Raw genomic sequence first — 21,022 nt, 5'->3', positions numbered from 1 at the left:
TAAAGACAGATGGAGAGGTTATTTTCATAATCTTTTCAATGAAGGACATGAAAGGAATGCTTCTTTAGGGGAGTTGAGTAACTCAGAATAGTGTAGAAACTACTCTTTTTATCGTCGAATCCGGAAGGAAGAAGTGGTTGTAGTTTTGAAGAAGATGAAGCATAGAAAAGCAGTAGGCCCAGACGATATACCAATCGAAGTGTGGAAAGTTTTGGGAGAGACAGGTATAACATGGCTCACTGACCTTTTCAATAGGATTTTGAAAACGAAGAAGATGCCAAATGAGTGGCGAACGAGCACTTTGGTGCCTATCTACAAGAATAAGGGCGACGTACAAAATTGCATGAACTATAGGGGTATTAAACTAATGAGTCATACAATGAAGCTCTGGGAGAGAGTCATTGAGCATAGATTGAGGCAAGAGACACGGGTTTCGGACAACCAATTCGGGTTCATGCCAGGGCGCTCAACCATGGAGGCAATCTATCTCTTACGAAGATTGATGGAAAGATATAGAGATGGGAAAAAGGATTTACACATGGTCTTTATAGATTTGGAAAAAAGCGTATAATAGGGTCCTAAGAGACATTATTTGGAGGATTCTAGAGAAGAAAGGAGTACGAGTAGCATATATCCAACCTATAAAGGATATGTATGTAGGAGCAAAGACTGCCGTAAGAACTCATGAAGGACAAACCAAAAGCTTTCCCATAACTGTAGGATTACATCAAGGCTCATCCTTAAGTCTTTACCTTTTTGCGTTGGTAATGGATGAGTTAACAGGACATATTCAAGATGATATTCCTTGGTGTATGCTTTTCGCAGATGATATAGTGTTGATAGATGAAACTCAGGAAGGGGTAAATGCAAAGCTTAACCTTTGGAGAAAAGTGTTGGAATCTAAAGGTCTTCGCCTAAGCCGATCAAAGACAGAATATATGGAGTGCAAGTTCAGTGCAAATGGAGGCCAAAACGAGTTAGGGGTGAGGATCGGAGATCAAGAAATACCAAAGAACGACCATTTTCGTTACCTAGGATCTATCTTGCAAAATAACGGAGAATTAGATGGAGATCTCAACCATAGAATACAAGCTGGATGGATGAAGTGGAAGAGTGCATCCGGCGTGTTGTGTGACTGCCGTATGCCACTGAAGCTCAAGGAAAATTTTTATAGGACGGTAATAAGGCTGGCAATGCTGTATGGCACATAATGTTGGGCGGTGAAGCATCAACACGTACACAAAATGGGTGTAGCGGAGATGAGGATGCTTCGTTGGATGTGTGGGCACACGAGAAAGGATAAGATTAGGAATGAGGATATCCGGGGTAAAGTAGGAGTAACGGAAATTGAAGGAAAGATGAGAGAAAATCGGTTACGGTGGTTTGGACATGTGCAAAGAAGGCCTACTGACGCTCCGATTAGAAGATGCGACTATGGGACAGAGGTTTAGGGCCGAAGGGGTAGAGAAAGACCTAGGAAAACTTTGGAAGAGACTCTAAGAAAAGACTTAGAGTACTTGGATCTAACGGAGGACATGACACATGACCGAGCACAATGGCACTCTAAGATTCATATAGCCGATCCTACTTAGTGACTTGGATTTTCTAAGTCTTCAACCGAGAAGTTTTCCTCCCTCGGGAAATTAAGGGAACACTACCTTAACCTACATGCTCCACTCACAAAGCTTCAACATACAAGCTTCAACAAAAGAAAATTCAAAGAACTTAGCGAAGAAGGCTTTGGTGTATTTACCACAATACATTGAAATGAAGGAAAGCTTATTTATTGATATCCCCGATAAGTTACAAATATGTACATATACATGAGTCAAAATAAACAAACATGAGGGAGCCTTCACAAAGGTTGCTTAGGAGAAGTCTCAGCAGTCGGTTGAGCCCCAGAAAGAGAAGGCACCGGAGGGGGATCATTCAGAGCCTCAGTACTGGACAGAACCTTAGAAGGAGGAGACATCAAAGGTTGATCATTTAAAACTTCATTACGCGGTACAGCCCCAGAAGACGAAGGCAATAAATGCCTTTGGAACAAACCCACAAATCTCTGATGATCAAGTAAAACCTGACCATCAGATTCCTTTATCTGGTCAAGCTTCCTCTTCATGTTTGTAGCATAGTCATGTGCGAGCCGGTGCAACTGTTTATTCTCATGCTTGAGCCCTCTAATCTCCTGTTTGAGACTCATCACTTCAGCCGCCAATGATTCAACTTGGCGGGTTCGAGCAAATAGGCGTTGGGCCATATTAGACACAGAACCTGCACACTGAACACTGAACACTGAGAGCCAGAGAATCCTTAACAGCCAACTCATCAGACCGTTTGGAAAGTAGTCTGTTATCTTTGGGAGTGAGAAGGTTCCTGGCCACCATCGCAGCGGTCATATCATTCTTCATCACGGAATCCCCAACGGTAAGAGGACCAGTAGGGGAGACGAAGGATGGGCGCCATATGTTGTCTGGAGAAGGCGTGGCTGCCTCTTCAACAAGGTTCAAGTCAAAACGACGGTCGGAGGGGCCAGACATTTTCAAAGGTGTTGAAGAGAGAAGAGGTCGGACAAATCAAGATCTTAGAAGTGCAAGAATGGAGCTTCTACTGGTAGAGATTCAAGTGTGCTTTGGAACTTAATGCCAGCCTCTATAAAAATCTGCACTCGACGAAGCTTCAAAAATCGAAGAGGCGCCTGCTCAGAAATCGAAGAGCGTTTGCTTTCTCAAAAGCTGGGCTGCTCAGAGACCACGATGGTCGATCTCAGAAATCGAAGAGGCGTTTGCTTTCTCAAAAGATGGGCTGCTCAAAGACAAGGAAGGCCGATCTCAAAAATCGAAGAGGCGCTTGCTTTCTCAAAAGCTGGGCTGCTCAGAAACCACGAGGGCCGATCTCAGAAATCGAAGAGGCACCTACTTTTCCAGCTTTGTCAGCACCTGTCACACGCACACTCAGCTTTGCAGAAATTATGGGCATTCTGTCGAAGATTTCTAGTGAAGTAGAAAGCACATGAATCTTACTGTTCAATCACCCACTTCCCACACACAACATTAGCTCATGGGTACCACATATAACTTTGCCAAAGTTCTCTGACAAAGTTGAGACACGTGAAGTTTGCAGCTCCCACTACATCGCTCTGACCAAGAAGGGTAAAAGAATAGCAAAGAAACAGCACTAACAAAGTTTAGACACATAAAATTTGAAGGTCTAGATACCATATTATTACCCACAAGGGTAAATGAACAGTACCACTGCTGGATAATTGGAAAGTCCCTGTGTGTCAATCTCTGTGCTTCGTGGCAAGGTAGACTAGCAAACATGCCCAACCGTTACTCACATTCGAGAAAACTCCCAACAAGATTGCTTGCTCCAAAATCGAAGAGGCACTGCCCTCTGAATCTCGAGAGCCAGACTCCCAACATGATTACTTTCTCAAAAATCGAAAAGACACCGCTATCCGAATCTCGAGAGCCAGACCCCCAGCAGGATTGCTTTCTTAAAAATTGAAGAGGCATCGTTCTCCGAATCTCGAGAGCCAGATCCTCGACAGAATTGCTTGTTCGAAAACCGAAGAGGCACCACTTTCCCAACTTCAAAAGCCGGATCTCTTTGGATAAAGCTTGTCTGTAATCTTCACACGCAACATCAGCTTTCCAGATACCACAGACCACTTTTTCAAAGTGCTCTGACAGAGTTAAAACATGTGAAGCTGGCAGCTCCCACTACCATGCTATAACCAAGCAGGGTAAAGGAATAACATTACTACTTGTTGTTAGGGAGACTCCTATTTATGTCGACTTCTATCCCCAACGGACAGGCAGACCTGCAAAAATGCTCAACCCTTCCTCATATCTGAGAGGGCACTCCCAACGAAGCCTTTCGAAATATTCAGCTTTCTTTCCCCTGATAATACCTCTGCAAACAAGCTATACTAGAGCAAGAATATCTCATATCATCAGGGTTAAAAGCAAGAGTATCCCATATCATGCTTTTTCCCTGTCTTTTCCTTTGGCCTTGTTCTTACCTGCAAGACAAGGAGAAAGAGAGCAATCAGTCAGCACTTGGAATCAAGCTTCCAGTCAGGAACTGACTGCCTGGAACCCCTTACCTGATTACTTACCTGGCATTGCTATCGAGTACTCATCTTCAACATCTTATGCTTCCAGGGAAGATACCGCATCTGCCTGAGGAACAGATAGGGCAAGTGAGAAGGATACAAGGAAGCATGTGGAGACAAGCGTAACAGCACACGTGCTGATACATCCACTACTCTGTCAAAAGCAAAAGTATCTCATATCAGCAGGGTCGAACGTACTCTAGATTTGATGGACTTGTTTTGACCCTCAAATTCTTCAGTCGGCCTTATACTCTGGAGGAAACCAGAAAACCTTCTAGCCCAGTTCAAGAATAAGCCTGTGGAAAGTTACTTCTTCAAAAGCAAAAGTATCCCATATCATCTCTTCTCATTTTTCTTCTCTTTATCCTTCATGCTGCCTGCAAGATAGGGAGAATGTGAACAATCAGCTGGAACTCGAAATCAAAGTTCTGATCTGGGACTGATTGCTTGGAGCTCTGATAGCTTACCTTGTCTGTCACCTCTTTCAGCAGATCCCTTAGCTCGGCGACTTAGGGGACTCCTACTACATGGTTTGTATCGCGCTTGACCAAGCCTGAAACTACAAGTAAGCTTCAAGTGAAATTGATACATTACCTTGTGCATCTCCACCAATTAAAGATACCACCCCTGGATGGAGGAAGAGTACTTCTAGAGGAGATGCCACATATACCTATGAGACAGATAAGGCAAGTCAAGACGATACCACACTCTAGTACTTAGAAGTTTCGTGACTACGAGATCATTCTCCCACAATATTTCCTAATGTCATTTGTACTAAATCATTCACTTGTACTCACTAAAGGAGAGTTTGAACCTCTGTACTTGTGTAAACCCTTCACAATTAATGAGAACTCCTCTATTCCGTGGACGTAGCCAATCTGGGTGAACCACGTACATCTTGTGTTTGCTTTCCTATCTCTATCCATTTATATACTTATCCACACTAATGACCGGAACAATCTAGCGAAGATCACAAAAAACGATCGTTTTCGCTACCTAGGATCTATCTTGCAAGAGAACGGAGAATTAGATGGAGATCTCAACCATAGAATACAAGCTGGATGGATGAAGTGTAAGAGTGAATCCGGCGTGTTGTGTGACCGTCGTAGGCCACTGAAGCTTGAGGGAAAATTTTATAGGACGGCAATAAGGCCAGCGATGTTGTATGGTACAGAATGTTGGGCGGTGAAGCATCAACATGTACACAAAATGGGTGTAGCGGAGATGAGGATGCTTCGTGGGATGTGTGGGCACACGAGAAATGATAAGATTGGGAATGAGGATATCCGAGGTAAAGTAGGAGTAGCCGAAATTGAAGGAAAGATAAGAGAATATCGGTTACGGTGGTTTGGACATGTGCAAAGAAGGCCTAGGGGTAGAGGTTCAGGGCCGAAGGGGTAGAGGAAGACCTAGGAAAATTTTGGAAGAGACCCTAAGAAAAGACTTAGAGTACTTGGATCTAACGGAGGACATGACACAAAACCAAGCGCAATGGCGTTCTATGATTCATATAGCCGACCCCACTTAGTGGGAAAAGGCTTTGTTGTTGTTGTTGTTGTTGGTGACTCGAGCTAGGATCAAGCAAATTGGAAAATAGAGAGTGAACTTTGTAAGCTATAAAAGTAGTTGTCTTCAGCGAGAAAATTAGTGCAAGACTAAAGAGCAATGAGAGCCCATGCACACATTTTAAATCCTTGGAATAATCCTACCTTCAAGAAGTGGCGTTGCACCTCTTCACCAGAAAATTCTTATTCTCCAACATTATTAAGTACAAATTAATTGTTTATTTCTTTATATTTAAATAACCCTTAATCAAGGTACGAGGAAATTGAATTTATTAGCATTTCGAATCAGAGTTTTCCCACAGTTACGCCTCAAATCAGGTGCTAAAAACATATATTATGAAGAAAGAAAAGCAACCGAGAGATGAAGGAAAGAGACAGTCAGATTCTTCCATGTGCAAACAAATAAACTTTCTCCCCAAGAAACACAGATGGAAGAGATATATGGTGTATCCAGACATATAAAAACAGTTAGTCGAACTCTATCTCTAATTTTTAAATAAAATAAATGAAAAAAAGTCTTCCTGTATAGTTGTCACAACTTTGTTTAACTTGTAATTAATCTACCCCCTACCCTTGATCAAGTATAATGTATTAATATCCGCCAAGTTTTCGTGTTCATCAGCCAAAAGTTTGAGCAAGTTCTGCCTTGTGATCACTCATGGCTACAAGTTTGATGATCAGAAACTCAATTTTCTTCATCATTTTTGCATGCTTGTGGAGTCTTCATGATGCAAAGGACACACTGAAGCCTGGGGACACTCTCAACTCCTCGAGCACCTTAGTGTCTGCGTCCGGGAAGTTTGTTTTGAAATTCGTGGTACAAACCATCGATGGTTCGAACACCAGCTATATAGCAATCCTGCGCGACAAGCAAGGTGCAAACAAAGCATGGATTGGGAACAGAAACTCTCCTATTCCGTACCCTTCTTCTCCACTTCTCACCTTTGACTTGAGCAACACGTTGAGAATTACAAACCAAGGTGGAAACCCTATTGTGATTTACTCTCCTCCGAAAAATATTAGTACTAATGCTTTTGAGGCTATCCTTCTGGATTCCGGCAATTTTGTGATACGGGAAGCAAGCTCAGTCAACGGATCAACCAACGGGGTTTTGTGGCAGAGTTTTGATTATCCCACAGACACATTTTTACCAGGCATGAAATTGGGGGTTGACCGCAGAAGTGGCAAGAATTGGTCACTTTGGTCTTGGGCAACAAGCTACAATCCTGCACCAGGGCTTTTGAGCCTCGATTGGGACCCAAATGGGAAACAGTTGAGAATCAAGCAGGGTGGGGTGGTTAATTGGACTAGCGGGGTCTTTGATGATGGTTCCATTTATTTTTCCTGATGTGTCCAAGCAGAGGTACAATTTTAGCATCATTTCGAACGAAGACGAAGACTACCTCACTTACAATGCTGTAGGTGACCCAAGTGATCCAGAGCCGGAATGGGTGCTATACAGCAGGGGGACACTTTTTGAATATGGTGCACAAGTTGCGATCACAAAGGCACAGGACTGTGACTGTAGAATTTTTGATGTGTATTTTATGAAGAAACAATTACAAATGAAACATATATATAGGAAAAGAAAGTAGACATAAGCCTAACTTGCCTAACTTGCCTAACTTACCTAATTTCCTAACTTGCCTAACTTGCCTAATTTACACAAAGAATGTTGACTAGCCTAACTTCACTAGTCATCCAACATGTTTATTTCATGCATGCATTTTACACAAAGAATGTTGACTAGCATGCATTCTTCCAACACTCCCCCTCAAGCTGGATCGAGGGGATTCACTGAGCCAAGCTTGCCCAATAACCGATGAAACTGAGATGATGCTAGTGCCTTTGTAAAAAGATCTGCTAGTTGATCATGGCTTCGTGTGAACATGGTCCGGATGATTTGCGTTTGAACTTGAGCTCTGATGAAATGACAATCCACTTCAATATGTTTGGTTCTTTCATGGAACACAGGATTGGCAGCAATGTGCATGGCTGCCTGATTATCACACATAAGCGTCATAGGAGTAGAACTAGGAAACCCTAAGTCTGAAAGAAGCCCTTTAAGCCAAATGAGTTCACACGCAGTGGCTGCCATGGCTCGATACTCAGCCTCTGCACTGGAACGAGCAATTACCTGTTGCTTCTTACTCTTCCATGTGACAAGGTTTCCACCAACAAATGTACAATAGCCTGTGATTGATTTCCTATCAATTGCATTACCTGCCCAGTCTGCATCTGTGTAGCCACTAATGACAGTGGACTGATTGTTATGCATTGTAATTCCTTGCCCAATTGAACCCTTAAGATAACGAAGGATTCTCTTAACAAGGTTAAGGTGATCAACAGTGGGAGAGTGCATGAACTGACTAGCCAAGCTCACTGCATATGTGATATCTGGACGAGTGATAGTGAGGTATATGAGCTTGCCTACTAATCGTTGATAGTAGCTTACATCATGCATGGCTTCTCCATCTATGCTGAGCTTCAGTTTACAATCAACGGGAGTGATAGCAGGCTTGCAGTCAAGCATTTTTGCTTCTTGAAGGAGGTCCAATACATATTTCCGTTGATGTAGAAACAGTCCTTTTGAAGATGTTGCCATTTCGATCCCCAAAAAATACTTTAACCTCCCCAAATCTTTGATAGCGAAAGCTTGATGTAGTGAGAGTTTTAGTGCCTCAATCTCCACGGTATTATCTCCAGTGATGATAAGATCATCAACATAGACGAGGTGCAATTCTCTTCCAGTGCACGAATCTCTTCTTTCATGGCTTGGTTCCATTGTGGGAGAAGAGAAGCTTCTTGAAAGCTTCTTGGTTCATAGTGCTTATCAATTTCACTGAGAAATGCAGCATGAGATGTTGAGAACTTACTAAAGCTGATACATTCATTGATTGGATGTCGTGAGGCATATGTAACATAGTCCTGCAACCTAGCTGGAGGTTTTCTGATTCGAGGAGGATTTCTTTTAATCACCTGAGACTCTGTAGAGGGCGGAGAAGGATCAGAGTAGGGCTCGTCTTCACTCTCACTGGCAGTAATTTGGTCAGTTTGAACTTCTTCACAATCTGGACTTACAATGACTGATCTCTTTTCCAACATCGGATAATTAAAGTTTTGAGGGAGTGGGAACATGTCAACTAAATCCTCCCCCTGACTTGTAAAATAGGGATAGTCTTCATCGAACTTCACATCTCTTGAAACTGTGCACTTCTTAGTGACTGGATTGAAGCACTTGTATCCCTTTTGAGTGGTTGAGTATCCCATAAACACACACTTGGTTGCCCTGGCATCTAGTTTGTCACGGTTCAAGGTTTGGATGTGAACAAAACACACACAACCAAACACCTTGAGATGTGTCAAATCTATTTTCCTCCCCTTGAGAACTTCATAGGGAGAGTTAAACCCTAGCACACGACTTGGAAGTCGATTGATGAGATAAGTGGCAGTAAGGATGGCAAACGACCAAAATTTCTTTGGAACGTGCATGTGAATCATGAGAGCACGAGTTTTTTCCAAGAGATCTCTATTTTTCCTCTCGGCTACTCCATTTTGTTGGGGAGTCCCCACACAGCTGGTTTGATGTATGATACCCTGAGAACTTATGTATTGAAGCATGTTGTTGGATAGAAATTCAGTGCCATTATCTGACCTTAAAACCTTAATGTTTGATTGAAATTGCGTTTTAACATGCATGTGAAAGTCTTTGAAAATGGTAGGGACTTCACTTTTTGATTTCATAAGATATAGAAAACTTGTTCGAGAGAAATCATCAACAAATAGAACAAAATATTTAAAACCTTCCATTGATTCAGTTGCAGGTCCCCATACATCGGTGTGTACCATTTCAAAAGGTTTACTTGTCCTAGACATTGAATTACCAAAAGGTAGCCTAGTAAACTTAGAAAATTGACAAGTATCACAAGTAGGATAGGGGTTACAAAAATTTGGAAACAGTTTCGACAAGACAAGTTCAGAAGGGTGAGCTAATCTCCTATGCCAAAGTTGGTTTTCATCTATGGACTTCGATTGAGCTTGAAGAGCCCGAGTGAAACATGCATTCTTGCACAGGTAGTAAAGTCCATTTATGAAGACCCCTTCACCAATCATCTTCATGGTGAGAACATCCTGAAACATTACTTTATTTGGTGAGAAAATAGCACGGCAGTTTAGGGTGTTGGTGATCTTTCCAATTGACAAAAGTTGGAAGGGAAAGGTTGGTACATAGAGGGCAGTGGAAGGTGTTTTTTGAGAGAGTAAGTTTATTTCTCCTTTTCCCAAAACTAAGACATTTTTTCCATTTGCAACAGACACATGTGAGGGGCTTGAAAATTTTTTAAAATGATGTAAATTTGTAACTTTGTTTGTCATATGATCTGTGGCGCCTGAATCAATTATCCAACAATCAATTTCAGTACTAGTTAATAGGGCAGTAGTAAAGGCTTTGAGTATACCTGATGCTTCTCCCTTTGGAACTTTCTCATTTCCAGCAAGAAATCCGGCAAATTGTCCCAACATAGCTGTGTGACTACCCTCTTCATTGCCTTGACCATGTAAGCCTCCTCCGTGCCCCTTACTTTGTAGGTAAGCTGCAAATTCATTGATCAATGACAATGGATTGGCAGTGAACTCCATGGATCCTTGTGAGATAGTAGGAGCGTGAGCATTAGCAAGTTGTGCCTTGAAATGAGGTTGAAATTGTTGTGAGGACCTTGGTATCATCCTTCCATCTTTGCTGAACTTAGGCTTGAGTTCAGGATGGAGTTCCCAACACTTGTCTTCCTCATGACCAACACCATTGCAATATTTGCATTTTAGATGTGTGTTTCTTCCCTTGTATACCTTGGCTTCTGAGTTCTTGTACTTTGATGCATATGCCCGAGTCTCTGTTAATCTAGGATTGTGATCAACATTCATAACCTTCTTCCTTGCTTCTTCTCGTTGGATAGTTGCACAAACATTGTTGAAGGTAGGCAGGTCTTGACTCATCAAGATGTGACTCCTTAGGTCCTCGTACTCAGAGCTCAAACTCCCTAACAGCTGATAAATTTTGTCTTCCTCAGCTCGTTTTAGGAGAATGGTAGGATCTGTGGTATGAGGGAGATATACATCCAACTCATTCCACATGGCTTTGAGGCTCCCAAGGTGTTGAACAAATGCTTTCCCTTCTTGTTGAGCACTGGCAATGTCCTTCTTTAATTGGAAGACCCGTGCATAGTTGTTTTGATTTCCATACATATCCTGCAAAGCTTTCCAAAGATCATGTGCGGAATTGGAGTAGCTAAAAATTTCAGCAACATGTTTCTCCATGGTGTTGAGCAGCAAGGACATGACAAGTTGATCTTTGCAGAGCCATGCATTGTATGTAGAGGAAGAACTGTCTGGAGCTTCCACGCTTCCATTTACAAACCCTAACTTCCCTTTGCCTCCGAGAGCTAGTGAAACAGCTCGGGACCAAGGAAGATAATTGAACTCGTTCAAGAGAACTGAACACAAACGTTGATTGGTGTTAACCTCAACGTCTGAGAAGTTTGGAGAGAGATTGTGCCGGGTTTCCTCATCATGGTTCACAGAACTTTCTTCAGTCATGACTTAGACTTTGAAAGAAAGAAAAAATTGCAGCAGCAAGAATGGCAGAGACAGGTTACAAATGAACCTGCTCTGATACCATGTAGAATTTTTGATGTGTATTTTATGAAGAAACAATTACAAATGAAACATATATATAGGAAAAGAAAGTAGACATAAGCCTAACTTGCCTAACTTGCCTAACTTACCTAATTTCCTAACTTGCCTAACTTGCCTAATTTACACAAAGAATGTTGACTAGCCTAACTTCACTAGTCATCCAACATGTTTATTTCATGCATGCATTTTACACAAAGAATGTTGACTAGCATGCATTCTTCCAACAGTGACAGATATAACACAGTTGGAGGGTGCGTTAGAACGGACCGGCCAAGCAACTGTACGGGGAAATTTGGTGATGAATTCGTGCAAAAGAATGGATACTTCAAGATCAAAGACTCTAGTAATACTTCAAGAGCCACCAGCTGGTACGTTGTCAGTAGTGTTGATTGTAAGGTTCTTTGTTGGCAAAATTGTGTCTGCCTTGGTTTCGACACTCCAGCAGATAATCAGTCTAGTGGACCTGGATGCCGATTTTGGAGTGTAGATTGTGAGTTTATTGCAAATAGCACTGGATCAGGTAATACAAGTGGTGTTTTTGTTTTGTCAAGCCTAACAACGCCTGCAAATTCACCACCTGCTAAGAAAAATGGTACGTCCAATTTGATATCTAAACTTCACACAAGGCAATTAGCTAACTAATCGTATTATATATAACTGAATTCGTAGCTAATTAATTGTAGTTAATTCAGGACGTAAGTGGTTGTGGGTTGTCATTGCAATCCCTACTGCACTACTATTAACGATGTTTTGCATATTCGGTTATCTACTAAGAAGACGAATGCTTTCAGGTATGTTCTTTAAGCCTAATCTACACTTGTTAGACAGAATTTCAGATGTTTGATTGTTGTACTAAATTGAAAGTTTGACTTTCTACACTAATTTAAATAGGTGGGGACAGAGCACGGAAACAGAACACATGGCTTTGCTTCTTGAAATTTGATAAACTTACCGATGAACCTGATCAAGAAAACATGGGAAAACATGATTTAAGCGTGTTTACGTATGAATCTGTTCTGGCTGCCACTTCCAACTTCTCGGAGGAAAACAAGCTCGGAGAAGGGGGATTTGGACCTGTTTATAAGGTAAGGCCTTCAATGACTAGATTGTAGTGTCTTCGATTTCTTTTGGAAACAACTGAGAAAATTATGGATAATCAATTCAGGGAAAACTGGTGACGGGACGAGAAATAGCTGTGAAGAGGCTTTCAAAAAGTTCTGGACAAGGAAATTCGGAGTTTAAGAATGAATTGATACTCATACATGAACTCCAACACACAAACCTTGTTCAGCTCTTTGGATTTTGCATTCATGAAGACGAAAGGATGTTGATATACGAATACATGCCAAACAAAAGCTTAGACTACTTTATTTTTGGTTTGGAATCAATACTACTTTAGTCTTAGTACTTGATTTTTTTTGTTTAATTTGTGAGTATAAAAATATATTGAGTATTGTTACTTAACTCTCTTTACATTGTGACAGATTCAATCAGAGGTATGCTACTTGATTGGAAGAAGCGTTTCGGTATAATAGAAGGAATCACTCAAGGATTGCTTTACTTGCACAGATACTCGAGAACGAGAGTAATTCATAGAGATTTGAAAGCTAGTAATATACTACTCGACGAAAACATGAACCCTAAAATTGCAGATTTTGGCTTGGCAAGGATATTTACCCACACTGAATTGGAAGCAAATACTAGTAGGATTGTCGGGACACTGTAAGTAAATGTGTATAAATTCTTAGTTGTCATGGCTTCTGCTTTTGGTTGTTAAGCATGTATTTTTGTAGATGTGTAGTTCTGTACTAATTGATGACTTTTTTCTTTTCCATTTTTTCCAGTGGTTATATGCCTCCTGAGACCATTGAAGGAATAGTTTCTGTAAAAACCGATGTCTACAGTTTCGGGGTGTTAATACTGGAAATCATAAGCGGCAGGAAAAACAACCGCTTCTGCAATGATGATGGCTTACTCAATTTAGTAGGATATGTAAGTAACCTTTTCTATATTCTTGTTTTTAAGGTTGAGCTGTGCTAGGGATGGCCACCCAAGCGCGTCGTTGATGGTTCGTGGGACCTCACTTCCATCAACGGTGGTTGTGAATGACTGTCAGTAGCATTTCATTATTGTGATATCCTAGCTAAATGATCATGTTAACATTTTTTCAGGCCTGGGAGTTATGGAAAGAAAATAAAGAGCTAGAACTAATGGATCCAACTCTAGGCGACTCCTGTAACGGGAATCAACTGTTAAGATGCATCCATGTCGGTCTACTGTGCGTGGATGAAAACGCAGCCGATCGACCCACCATGTCGGATGTGATATCGATGTTGACAAACGAAAGCATGGAGTTGCCTAAACCAAAAAAGCCGGCATATTACGCACAAGGAAATGTGGACTTTACTGGTATACGTGAAACGGGAGAGCAAACTGGATCGATAAATGTTTTATCTAATTCCGACATTGGTGGACGTTGAGAAATCAATCAACAATCCTGTAATAAAACATAGTTCCCATTGATAAAGTAGTTCTGGTAACGAAAACAAAAATCATCGATTATAATATATTTTGCTGAGTTCTAGTTGAAACTAGATTTTGTACCTGCACGTTGTTGCGGGATTGAAAACTATACGAAAGATTATGCAATTTCAATCTTCAGAAATAATGTTTGAGTAAAAAGTTGAGTTCCCAATGCCAATGCAAATTATACACAACCTCATCATGAGTGAAACAAATTGAAATATCAAAAGTGAAACCTATTTCGTCTATTAAAAATATTACGAAGTTCTTTGGATACGAAAAAACACAAATTGCTTCCTATCCAAAAACATTAATGGGAAATGTTTACTGCAACACTAAAAGTTGTCCTCTGCTATGTTGGTCATTAAGGATGCATCCCGGGCAAGGGAAAAAAAATTGAAATAAATTTATAGACAGTAAAATTACATCATGAACAAAATAAGGATAATGTGTGTTTACCTAGTGTTTTTGTGTGCATAAAGAAGTTGATTATGTGTGAAATGGAGATGACCTTCTCTAACAATTCTATAGGACACGATCAAACTTTTGTGCGTTTCTAACTTGCCTTGCAACCAAGTTTCTACAAAAATAGATTGAATTCAAGAAAGTAATTAAATTTTTTTTTTATGACGAAAAAATAAGTTACACCTAGTCAGAGGGGACATAAATCTTACCCCTAAAAAAGAAGAGCCAATAAAAAGGAATACACGAAAAAGAAGGGGGGACATAAACCTTACCTTTCTAGAAACAAAAAACGAGAATGATACAAAGAAAAGAGGGGGGGGGAACATGAAACCTAACCCCTCTAAAACCAAACCTAAAGGTCTAAACCTGCAAAACAAGTAAACCAACCCCATAAAGTTAGGAGAAAAAAAAAAAAGTGGGTCAAACCTGGATGCCAACATGCACATTAATTTGAGAAGTTGTAACCAGGCAAGCCAACATAGTCTGAAAAGAGAGTAGCACGAACTGCCATCGGAGGAGAATCATGTCAAGTTAAAGATGAAGAAGACAATCCCATGTTAGCAAAATTGTCTGCAACAAGATTTCCTTCGCAATATATGTGAGATGAGTAAAAAGTCATTTTCTGAATGTGATCCAAACAAATAGACCATTGCGTATGAAGAGGCTAAGGAGAATCAAAATCAGACGATTGAAAAGTAGAAAAATATTAAAAAATTAAGAGTGGAGGAAGTAATTTTTTTGTTTGTTTTCAAAGTGAAAAAAGTAATTTAAGATATATGAATATAATCTTTTTTATTTGGGTAAATCACCAAAATTGTCCCTGAGATTTGCATAACTCATCACTTTGGTCTCTAAGATTCCAAATCGATAAAAGTAGTCCTTGAGATTATCCACCATCCATCATTTGGTCATTCCGTTAAAAACTCCGTTAAGTGTCGCAGAGCTTTTGGATGGAAGTTTGGGCAATTTTCAAAGCTTCATAACTCAATCGTTGTTTAACTAAATCGACCCATAATATATCAAAATGAAGATAGAAAAGTGTAGAATAAGATTATACTTATTTCGAAGCTCAATGGTTGCAGGAGATGGCCAGAAAATAGCCTCAAAGTTGACTGGTCCAAATGAAAACTTGAAAACTCGCCGGAAACTGGGTAAACTTTAAACGTTCATAACTTCTTCAATACTCAACAAAATCAAGTGATTCAAACACTACAATCATACTTCTCGATGAAACAAAGAGAATGGTACCTTTTTCGACGGCTAAATCACCGTTTGTTGGCCGAAAAATGGCTCGAAAGTGGCTAACTCGAGACCAAGACAGCCACTTTCGAGCCATTTTCCGGCCAAAATACGGTGATTTATCCATCTAAAAACGTACCATTCTCTTTGTCTCGTCGAGAAGTATGATTTTCGTTTTTGAATCACGTGATTTCGTTGAGTATTGAAGAAGTTATGAACGTTTAAAGTTTACCCAATTTCCGGCGAGTTTTCAAGTTTTCACTCGGATCAGTCAACTTTGAGGCTATTTTCCGGCCACCTCCGGTAACCATTGGGCTTCTAAATAGGTATATTCTTATTCTACACTTTCCTATCTTCATTTTGATATATTATGGGTCGAATTTGGTTGAGAAACGATTGAGTTATGAAGTTTTGAAAATTGCCTAAACTTCCGGCCAAGAGCTCCGGGACACTTAACGGAGTTTTTAACATAATGACCAAAATGATGGATGTTGGCCAATCTCAGGGACCACTTTTATTGATTTGGAATTTTAGAGACTAAAGTGATGAGTTATGCAAATCTCAGATACCATTTTGGCGATTTAGCCTTTTTATTTTTAGGTCTGGCAACAATTTTATTGGGCATGGTGCTCCTTTATCTTGGGAAAATTAATAGTTTGATTTGGTGACTCGAGCTAGGATCAAGCAAATTGGAAAATAGAGAGTGAACTTTGTAAGCTATAAAAGTAGTTGACTTCAGCGAGAAAATTAGTGCAAGACTAAAGAGCAATGAGCCCATGCACACATTTTAAATCCTTGGAATAATCCTACCTTCAAGAAGTGGCGTTGCACCTCTTCACCAGAAAATTCTTATTCTCCAACATTATTAAGTACAAATTATGTATTTATTTCTTTATATTTAAATAACCCTTAATCTGGTACGAGGAAATTGAATTTATTAGCATTTCGAATCAGAGTTTTCCCACAGTTACGCCTCAAATCAGGTGCTAAAAACATATAATATGAAGAAAGAAAAAGGCAACCGAGAGATGAAGGAAAGAGACTGAGTCCGATTCTTCCATGTGCAAACAAATAAACTTTCTCCCCAAGAAACACAGATGGAAGGGATATATGGTGTGTGTGCAGACATATAAAAACAGTTAGTCAAACTCTATCTCTAATTTTAAATAAAATAAATGGAAAAAAAGTCTTCCTGTGAAGTTGTCACAACTTTGTTTAACTTATAATTAATCTACTCCCTACCCTTGATCAAGTATAATGTAATAATATCAGCCAAGTTTTCGTGTTCGTCAGCCAAAAGTTTGAGCAAGTTCTGCCTTGTGATCACTCATGGTGACAAGTTTGATGATCAGAAACTCAATTTTCTTCCTCATTTTTGCATGCTTGTGGAGTCTTCATGATGGAAAGGACACGATGAAGCCTGGGGACACTCTCAACTCCTCGAGCTCCTTAGTGTCTGCGTCCGGGAAGTTTAATTTGAGCTTCGCTGTACAAACCATGGATTCGAACACCAGCTATATAGCGATCCTACGCAACAACCAACTCCCAAACAAAGCATGGATTGGGAACAGAAACTCTCCTATTCCGTACCCTTCTTCTCCACTTCTCACCTTTGACTTGAGCAACACTTTGAGAATTACATACCAAGGTGGAAACCCTATTGTGATTTACTCTCCTCCGAAAAATATTAGTAGTACTAATGCTTTTGAGGCTATCCTTTTGGATTCTGGCAATTTTGTGATACGGGAAGCGAGCTCAGTCAACGGATCAACCAACGGAGTTTTGTGGCAGAGTTTTGATTATCCCACAGACACATTTTTACCAGGCATGAAATTGGGGGTTGACCGCAGAAGTGGCAAGAATTGGTCACTTTTATCTTGGGCAACAAGCTTCAACCCTGCACCAGGGCCTTTGACCCTCGATTGGGACCCAAATGGGAAACAATTGAGAATCAAGCAGGGTGGGGTGGTTTATTGGACTAGCGGGGTCTTTGATGGTGGAAAATTTCCATTTATTTTTCCTGAAGTGTCCGAGCAGAGGTACAATTTTAGCATCATTTCGAACGAATATGAAGACTACCTCACTTACAGTTCTGTAGGTGACCCAAGTGATCCAGAGCCGGAATGGGTGCTATATAGCAGGGGGACACTTTTTGAATATGGAGCACAAGTTGCGATCACAAATGCACAGTACTGTGACGGATATAATGCAGTTGGAGGGTGCGTGAGAAGGGACCGGCCAAGCAATTGTACGGGAAAATTTGGTGATGAATTTGTGCAAAAGAATGGATACTTCAAGATCAAAGACTCTAGTAATACTTCAAGAGCCACCAGCTGGCACGTTGTGAGTAGTGTTGATTGTAAAGTTCTTTGCTGGCAAAATTGCAGCTGCCTTGGTTTCGACACTCCAGCAGATAATCAGTCTAGTGGTCCTGGATGCCGATTTTGGAGTGTAGATTGTGAGTTCGTTGAAAATCGTACTGGATCAGGTAATACAAGTAGTGTTTTTGTTTTGTCAAGCCTAACAACGCTTGCAAATTCACCACCTGCTAAGAAAAATGGTACGTCCAATTTGATACCTAAACTTCATACAGGACAATTAGCTAACTAATCCTATTATATATAACTGAATTCGAAGCTAATTAATTGCAGTTAATTCAGGACGTAAGTGGTTATGGGTTGTCATTGCAATCCCTACTGCACTACTATTGACGATGTTTTGCATATTCGGTTATCTACTAAGAAGACGAATGCTTTCAGGTATGTTCTTTAAGCCTAATCTACACTTGTTAGACAGAATTTCAGATGTTTGATTGTTGTACTAAATTGAAAGTTTGACTTTCTACACTAATTTAAATAGGTGGGGACAGAGCAGGGAAGCAGAACACATGGCTTTTCTTTGATGAACCTCATCAAGAAAACATGGGAAAACATGATTTAAGCATATTTACGTATGAATCTATTCTGACTGCCACTTCCAACTTCTCGGAGGAAAACAAGCTCGGAGAAGGGGGATTTGGACCTGTTTATAAGGTAAGGCCTTCAATGACTAGATTGTAGTGTCTTCTATTTCTTTTGGAAACAACTGAGAAAATTATGGATAACCAATTCAGGGAAAATTGGAGACGGGACGAGAAATAGCTGTGAAGAGGCTTTCAAAAAGTTCGGGACAAGGAAATATGGAGTTTAAGAATGAATTGATACTCATACATGAACTCCAACACACAAACCTTGTTCAGCTCTTTGGATTTTGCAGTCATGAAGACGAGAGGATGTTGATATACGAATACATGCCAAACAAAAGCTTAGACTACTTTATTTTTGGTTTGGAATCAATACTAATTTAGTCTTAGTACTTGATTTTATTTGTTTAATTTGTGAGTGTAAAAACATATTGAGTATTGTTACTTAACTCTCTTTACATTGTGACAGATTCAATCAGAGGTAGGCTACTCGATTGGAAGAAGCGTTTCGGTATAATAGAAGGAATCACTCAAGGATTGCTTTACTTGCACAGATACTCGAGAACGAGAGTAATTCATAGAGATTTGAAAGCTAGTAATATACTACTCGACGAAAACATGAACCCTAAAATTGCAGATTTTGGCTTGGCAAGTATATTTACCCACACTGAATTGGAAGCAAATACTAGTAGGATTGTCGGGACACTGTAAGTAAATGTGTATAAATTCTTAGTTGTCATGGCTTCTGCTTTTGGTTGTTAAGCATGTATTTTTGTAGATGTGTAGTTCTGTACTAATTGATGACTTTTTTCTTTTCCATTTTTTCCAGTGGTTATATACCTCCTGAGACCATTAAAGGAATCGTTTCTGTAAAAACCGATGTCTACAGTTTCGGGGTGTTAATACTTGAAATCATAAGCGGCCGGAAAAACAACCGCTTCTGCAATGATGATGGCTTACTCAATTTAGTAGGATATGTACGTAACCTTTTCTAGCTGCAGGCTATATTCTTGTTTTTAAGGTTGAGCTGTGCTAGGGATGGCCACCCAAGCGCGTCGTTGATGGTTCGTGGGACCTCACTTCCATCAACGGTGGTTGTGAATGACTGTCAGTAGCATTTCATTATTGTGATATCCTAGCTAAATGATCATGTTAACATTTTTTCAGGCCTGGGAGTTATGGAAAGAAAATAAAGAGCTAGAACTAATGGATCCAACTCTAGGCGACTCCTATAACGGGAATCAACTGTTAAGATGCATCCATGTCGGTCTACTGTGCGTGGATGAAAACGCAGCCGATCGACCCACCATGTCGGATGTGATATCGATGTTGACAAACGAAAGCATGGAGTTGCCGAAACCAAAAAAGCCGGCATATTACGCACAAGGAAATGTGGACTTTACTGGTATACGTGAAACGGGAGAGCAAACTGGATCGATAAATGTTTTGTCTCATTCCGACATTGGTGGGCGTTGAGAAATCAATCAACAATCCTGTAATAAAACATTGTTCCCATTGATAAAGTAGATATGGTAACGAAAACAAAAATCATCGATTAAGTGGAATATTGTATAATATATTTTGCTGATTTCTAGTTGAAATGTTATGCCCATAAATTTGGCTGATTTTTTTAACTCAATTGTCATGCATGTTAGCTATCCCACCTCGGGGGAAGAAAAAATAATGAGATTAAATGTGATTATCTCATTATAATTAGTATCGAAGTCTTTGTAATAAAACTTCACACCTGATAAATAAGACAAATGGTAATTATTAAGTTGAAGACACTATTGGTATCGTTAGCTAGAAAGGGGGCCCCTGCCCGTCGACCTTAAAAATTCAACTATGCACGCCATGTCAATTTCTGCCAAGTTTCCATGATCATCATCTGCAGAAATTGAATTAGGACCGCTGGCTGTTGGAATTTTGACAAGGAGGAGAAGAAGAAAAACTATAAATTTTGAAACTAAGAGGTTGGCGTCAAAGAGTTCACCGTAAAACCAATGGCAATATGAGAGTATATCAACTTACTTATAAGTTTATACAAAGTCTTTCCTCCCATCATTGTCGGATTCATTCTCAACATTAGGAACAAAACCTTTTGCTTTGCACGTATACATTCTTTCTCTTTTACTTTGTAATGTCCATTGTCCCATCAATGTGTTGAGATATATCTTCAACCTTATCTTGCACGGTTCTTTTCCGTGGTGGAGATTAGTCTTCTCTTTTAGTCGGTGAATATTGTAAAACTTAGAGCACTAGGGTTTTCAGCTTTTGATTGCACACCCATATAACGATGGGTCACAGTGTATTTATACAATACTTTCAGATTACAAGTAGGGTTTTGAATACCCTATTTACACGGATAACTTTGAATTCAAAAATACAAAATCACAACAGCTTATCTTTGAATTATTCAAAACTGAAACCGGACCTAGCAATCTTATCCTATGAAGAGTT

General features: G+C 40.1%; 1 protein-coding gene and 1 pseudogene across 1 annotated transcript; both read left to right on the top strand.

Moving 5' to 3' along the window:
- The first annotated feature begins 6,240 nt into the window (after window positions 1-6,240).
- LOC126622830 (G-type lectin S-receptor-like serine/threonine-protein kinase At2g19130) lies at window positions 6,241-7,432 on the top strand (annotated as a pseudogene).
- Window positions 7,433-11,602: 4,170 nt separating this feature from the next.
- Window positions 11,603-20,178, top strand: LOC126622829 (G-type lectin S-receptor-like serine/threonine-protein kinase At1g67520). Its single transcript, XM_050291535.1, has 14 exons — window positions 11,603-11,965; window positions 12,057-12,164; window positions 12,265-12,458; window positions 12,539-12,749; window positions 12,858-13,095; window positions 13,218-13,365; window positions 13,545-13,842; window positions 17,054-18,160; window positions 18,252-18,359; window positions 18,460-18,632; window positions 18,713-18,923; window positions 19,032-19,269; window positions 19,392-19,539; window positions 19,730-20,178. Exons 2-14 carry the CDS (start codon window positions 12,119-12,121, stop codon window positions 20,036-20,038), a joined length of 3,429 nt encoding a protein of 1,142 aa, XP_050147492.1. The 5' UTR covers window positions 11,603-11,965; window positions 12,057-12,118; the 3' UTR covers window positions 20,039-20,178.
- The last annotated feature ends 844 nt before the right edge of the window (window positions 20,179-21,022 follow it).

This window comes from Malus sylvestris, chromosome 5 (genome assembly GCF_916048215.2).
Source record: "Malus sylvestris chromosome 5, drMalSylv7.2, whole genome shotgun sequence".
NCBI classification, from domain to species: Eukaryota; Viridiplantae; Streptophyta; class Magnoliopsida; order Rosales; family Rosaceae; genus Malus; species Malus sylvestris.
Note: the sequence above shows the minus strand (reverse complement) of the source record. Positions and strands in the feature narration are given on the sequence as shown.

What these genes read in the sequence shown, in the direction of transcription:
- LOC126622829 (XM_050291535.1), top strand. Translation starts at nt 12,119, where the DNA reads ATGTTTTGCATATTCGGTTATCTACTAAGAAGACGAATGCTTTCAG. An exon ending in GATTTGGACCTGTTTATAAG is followed by an intron (nt 12,459 to 12,538) that starts GTAAGGCCTTCA and finishes TAATCAATTCAG; the next exon opens with GGAAAACTGGTGACGGGACG. An exon ending in AGTAGGATTGTCGGGACACT is followed by an intron (nt 13,096 to 13,217) that starts GTAAGTAAATGT and finishes CATTTTTTCCAG; the next exon opens with TGGTTATATGCCTCCTGAGA.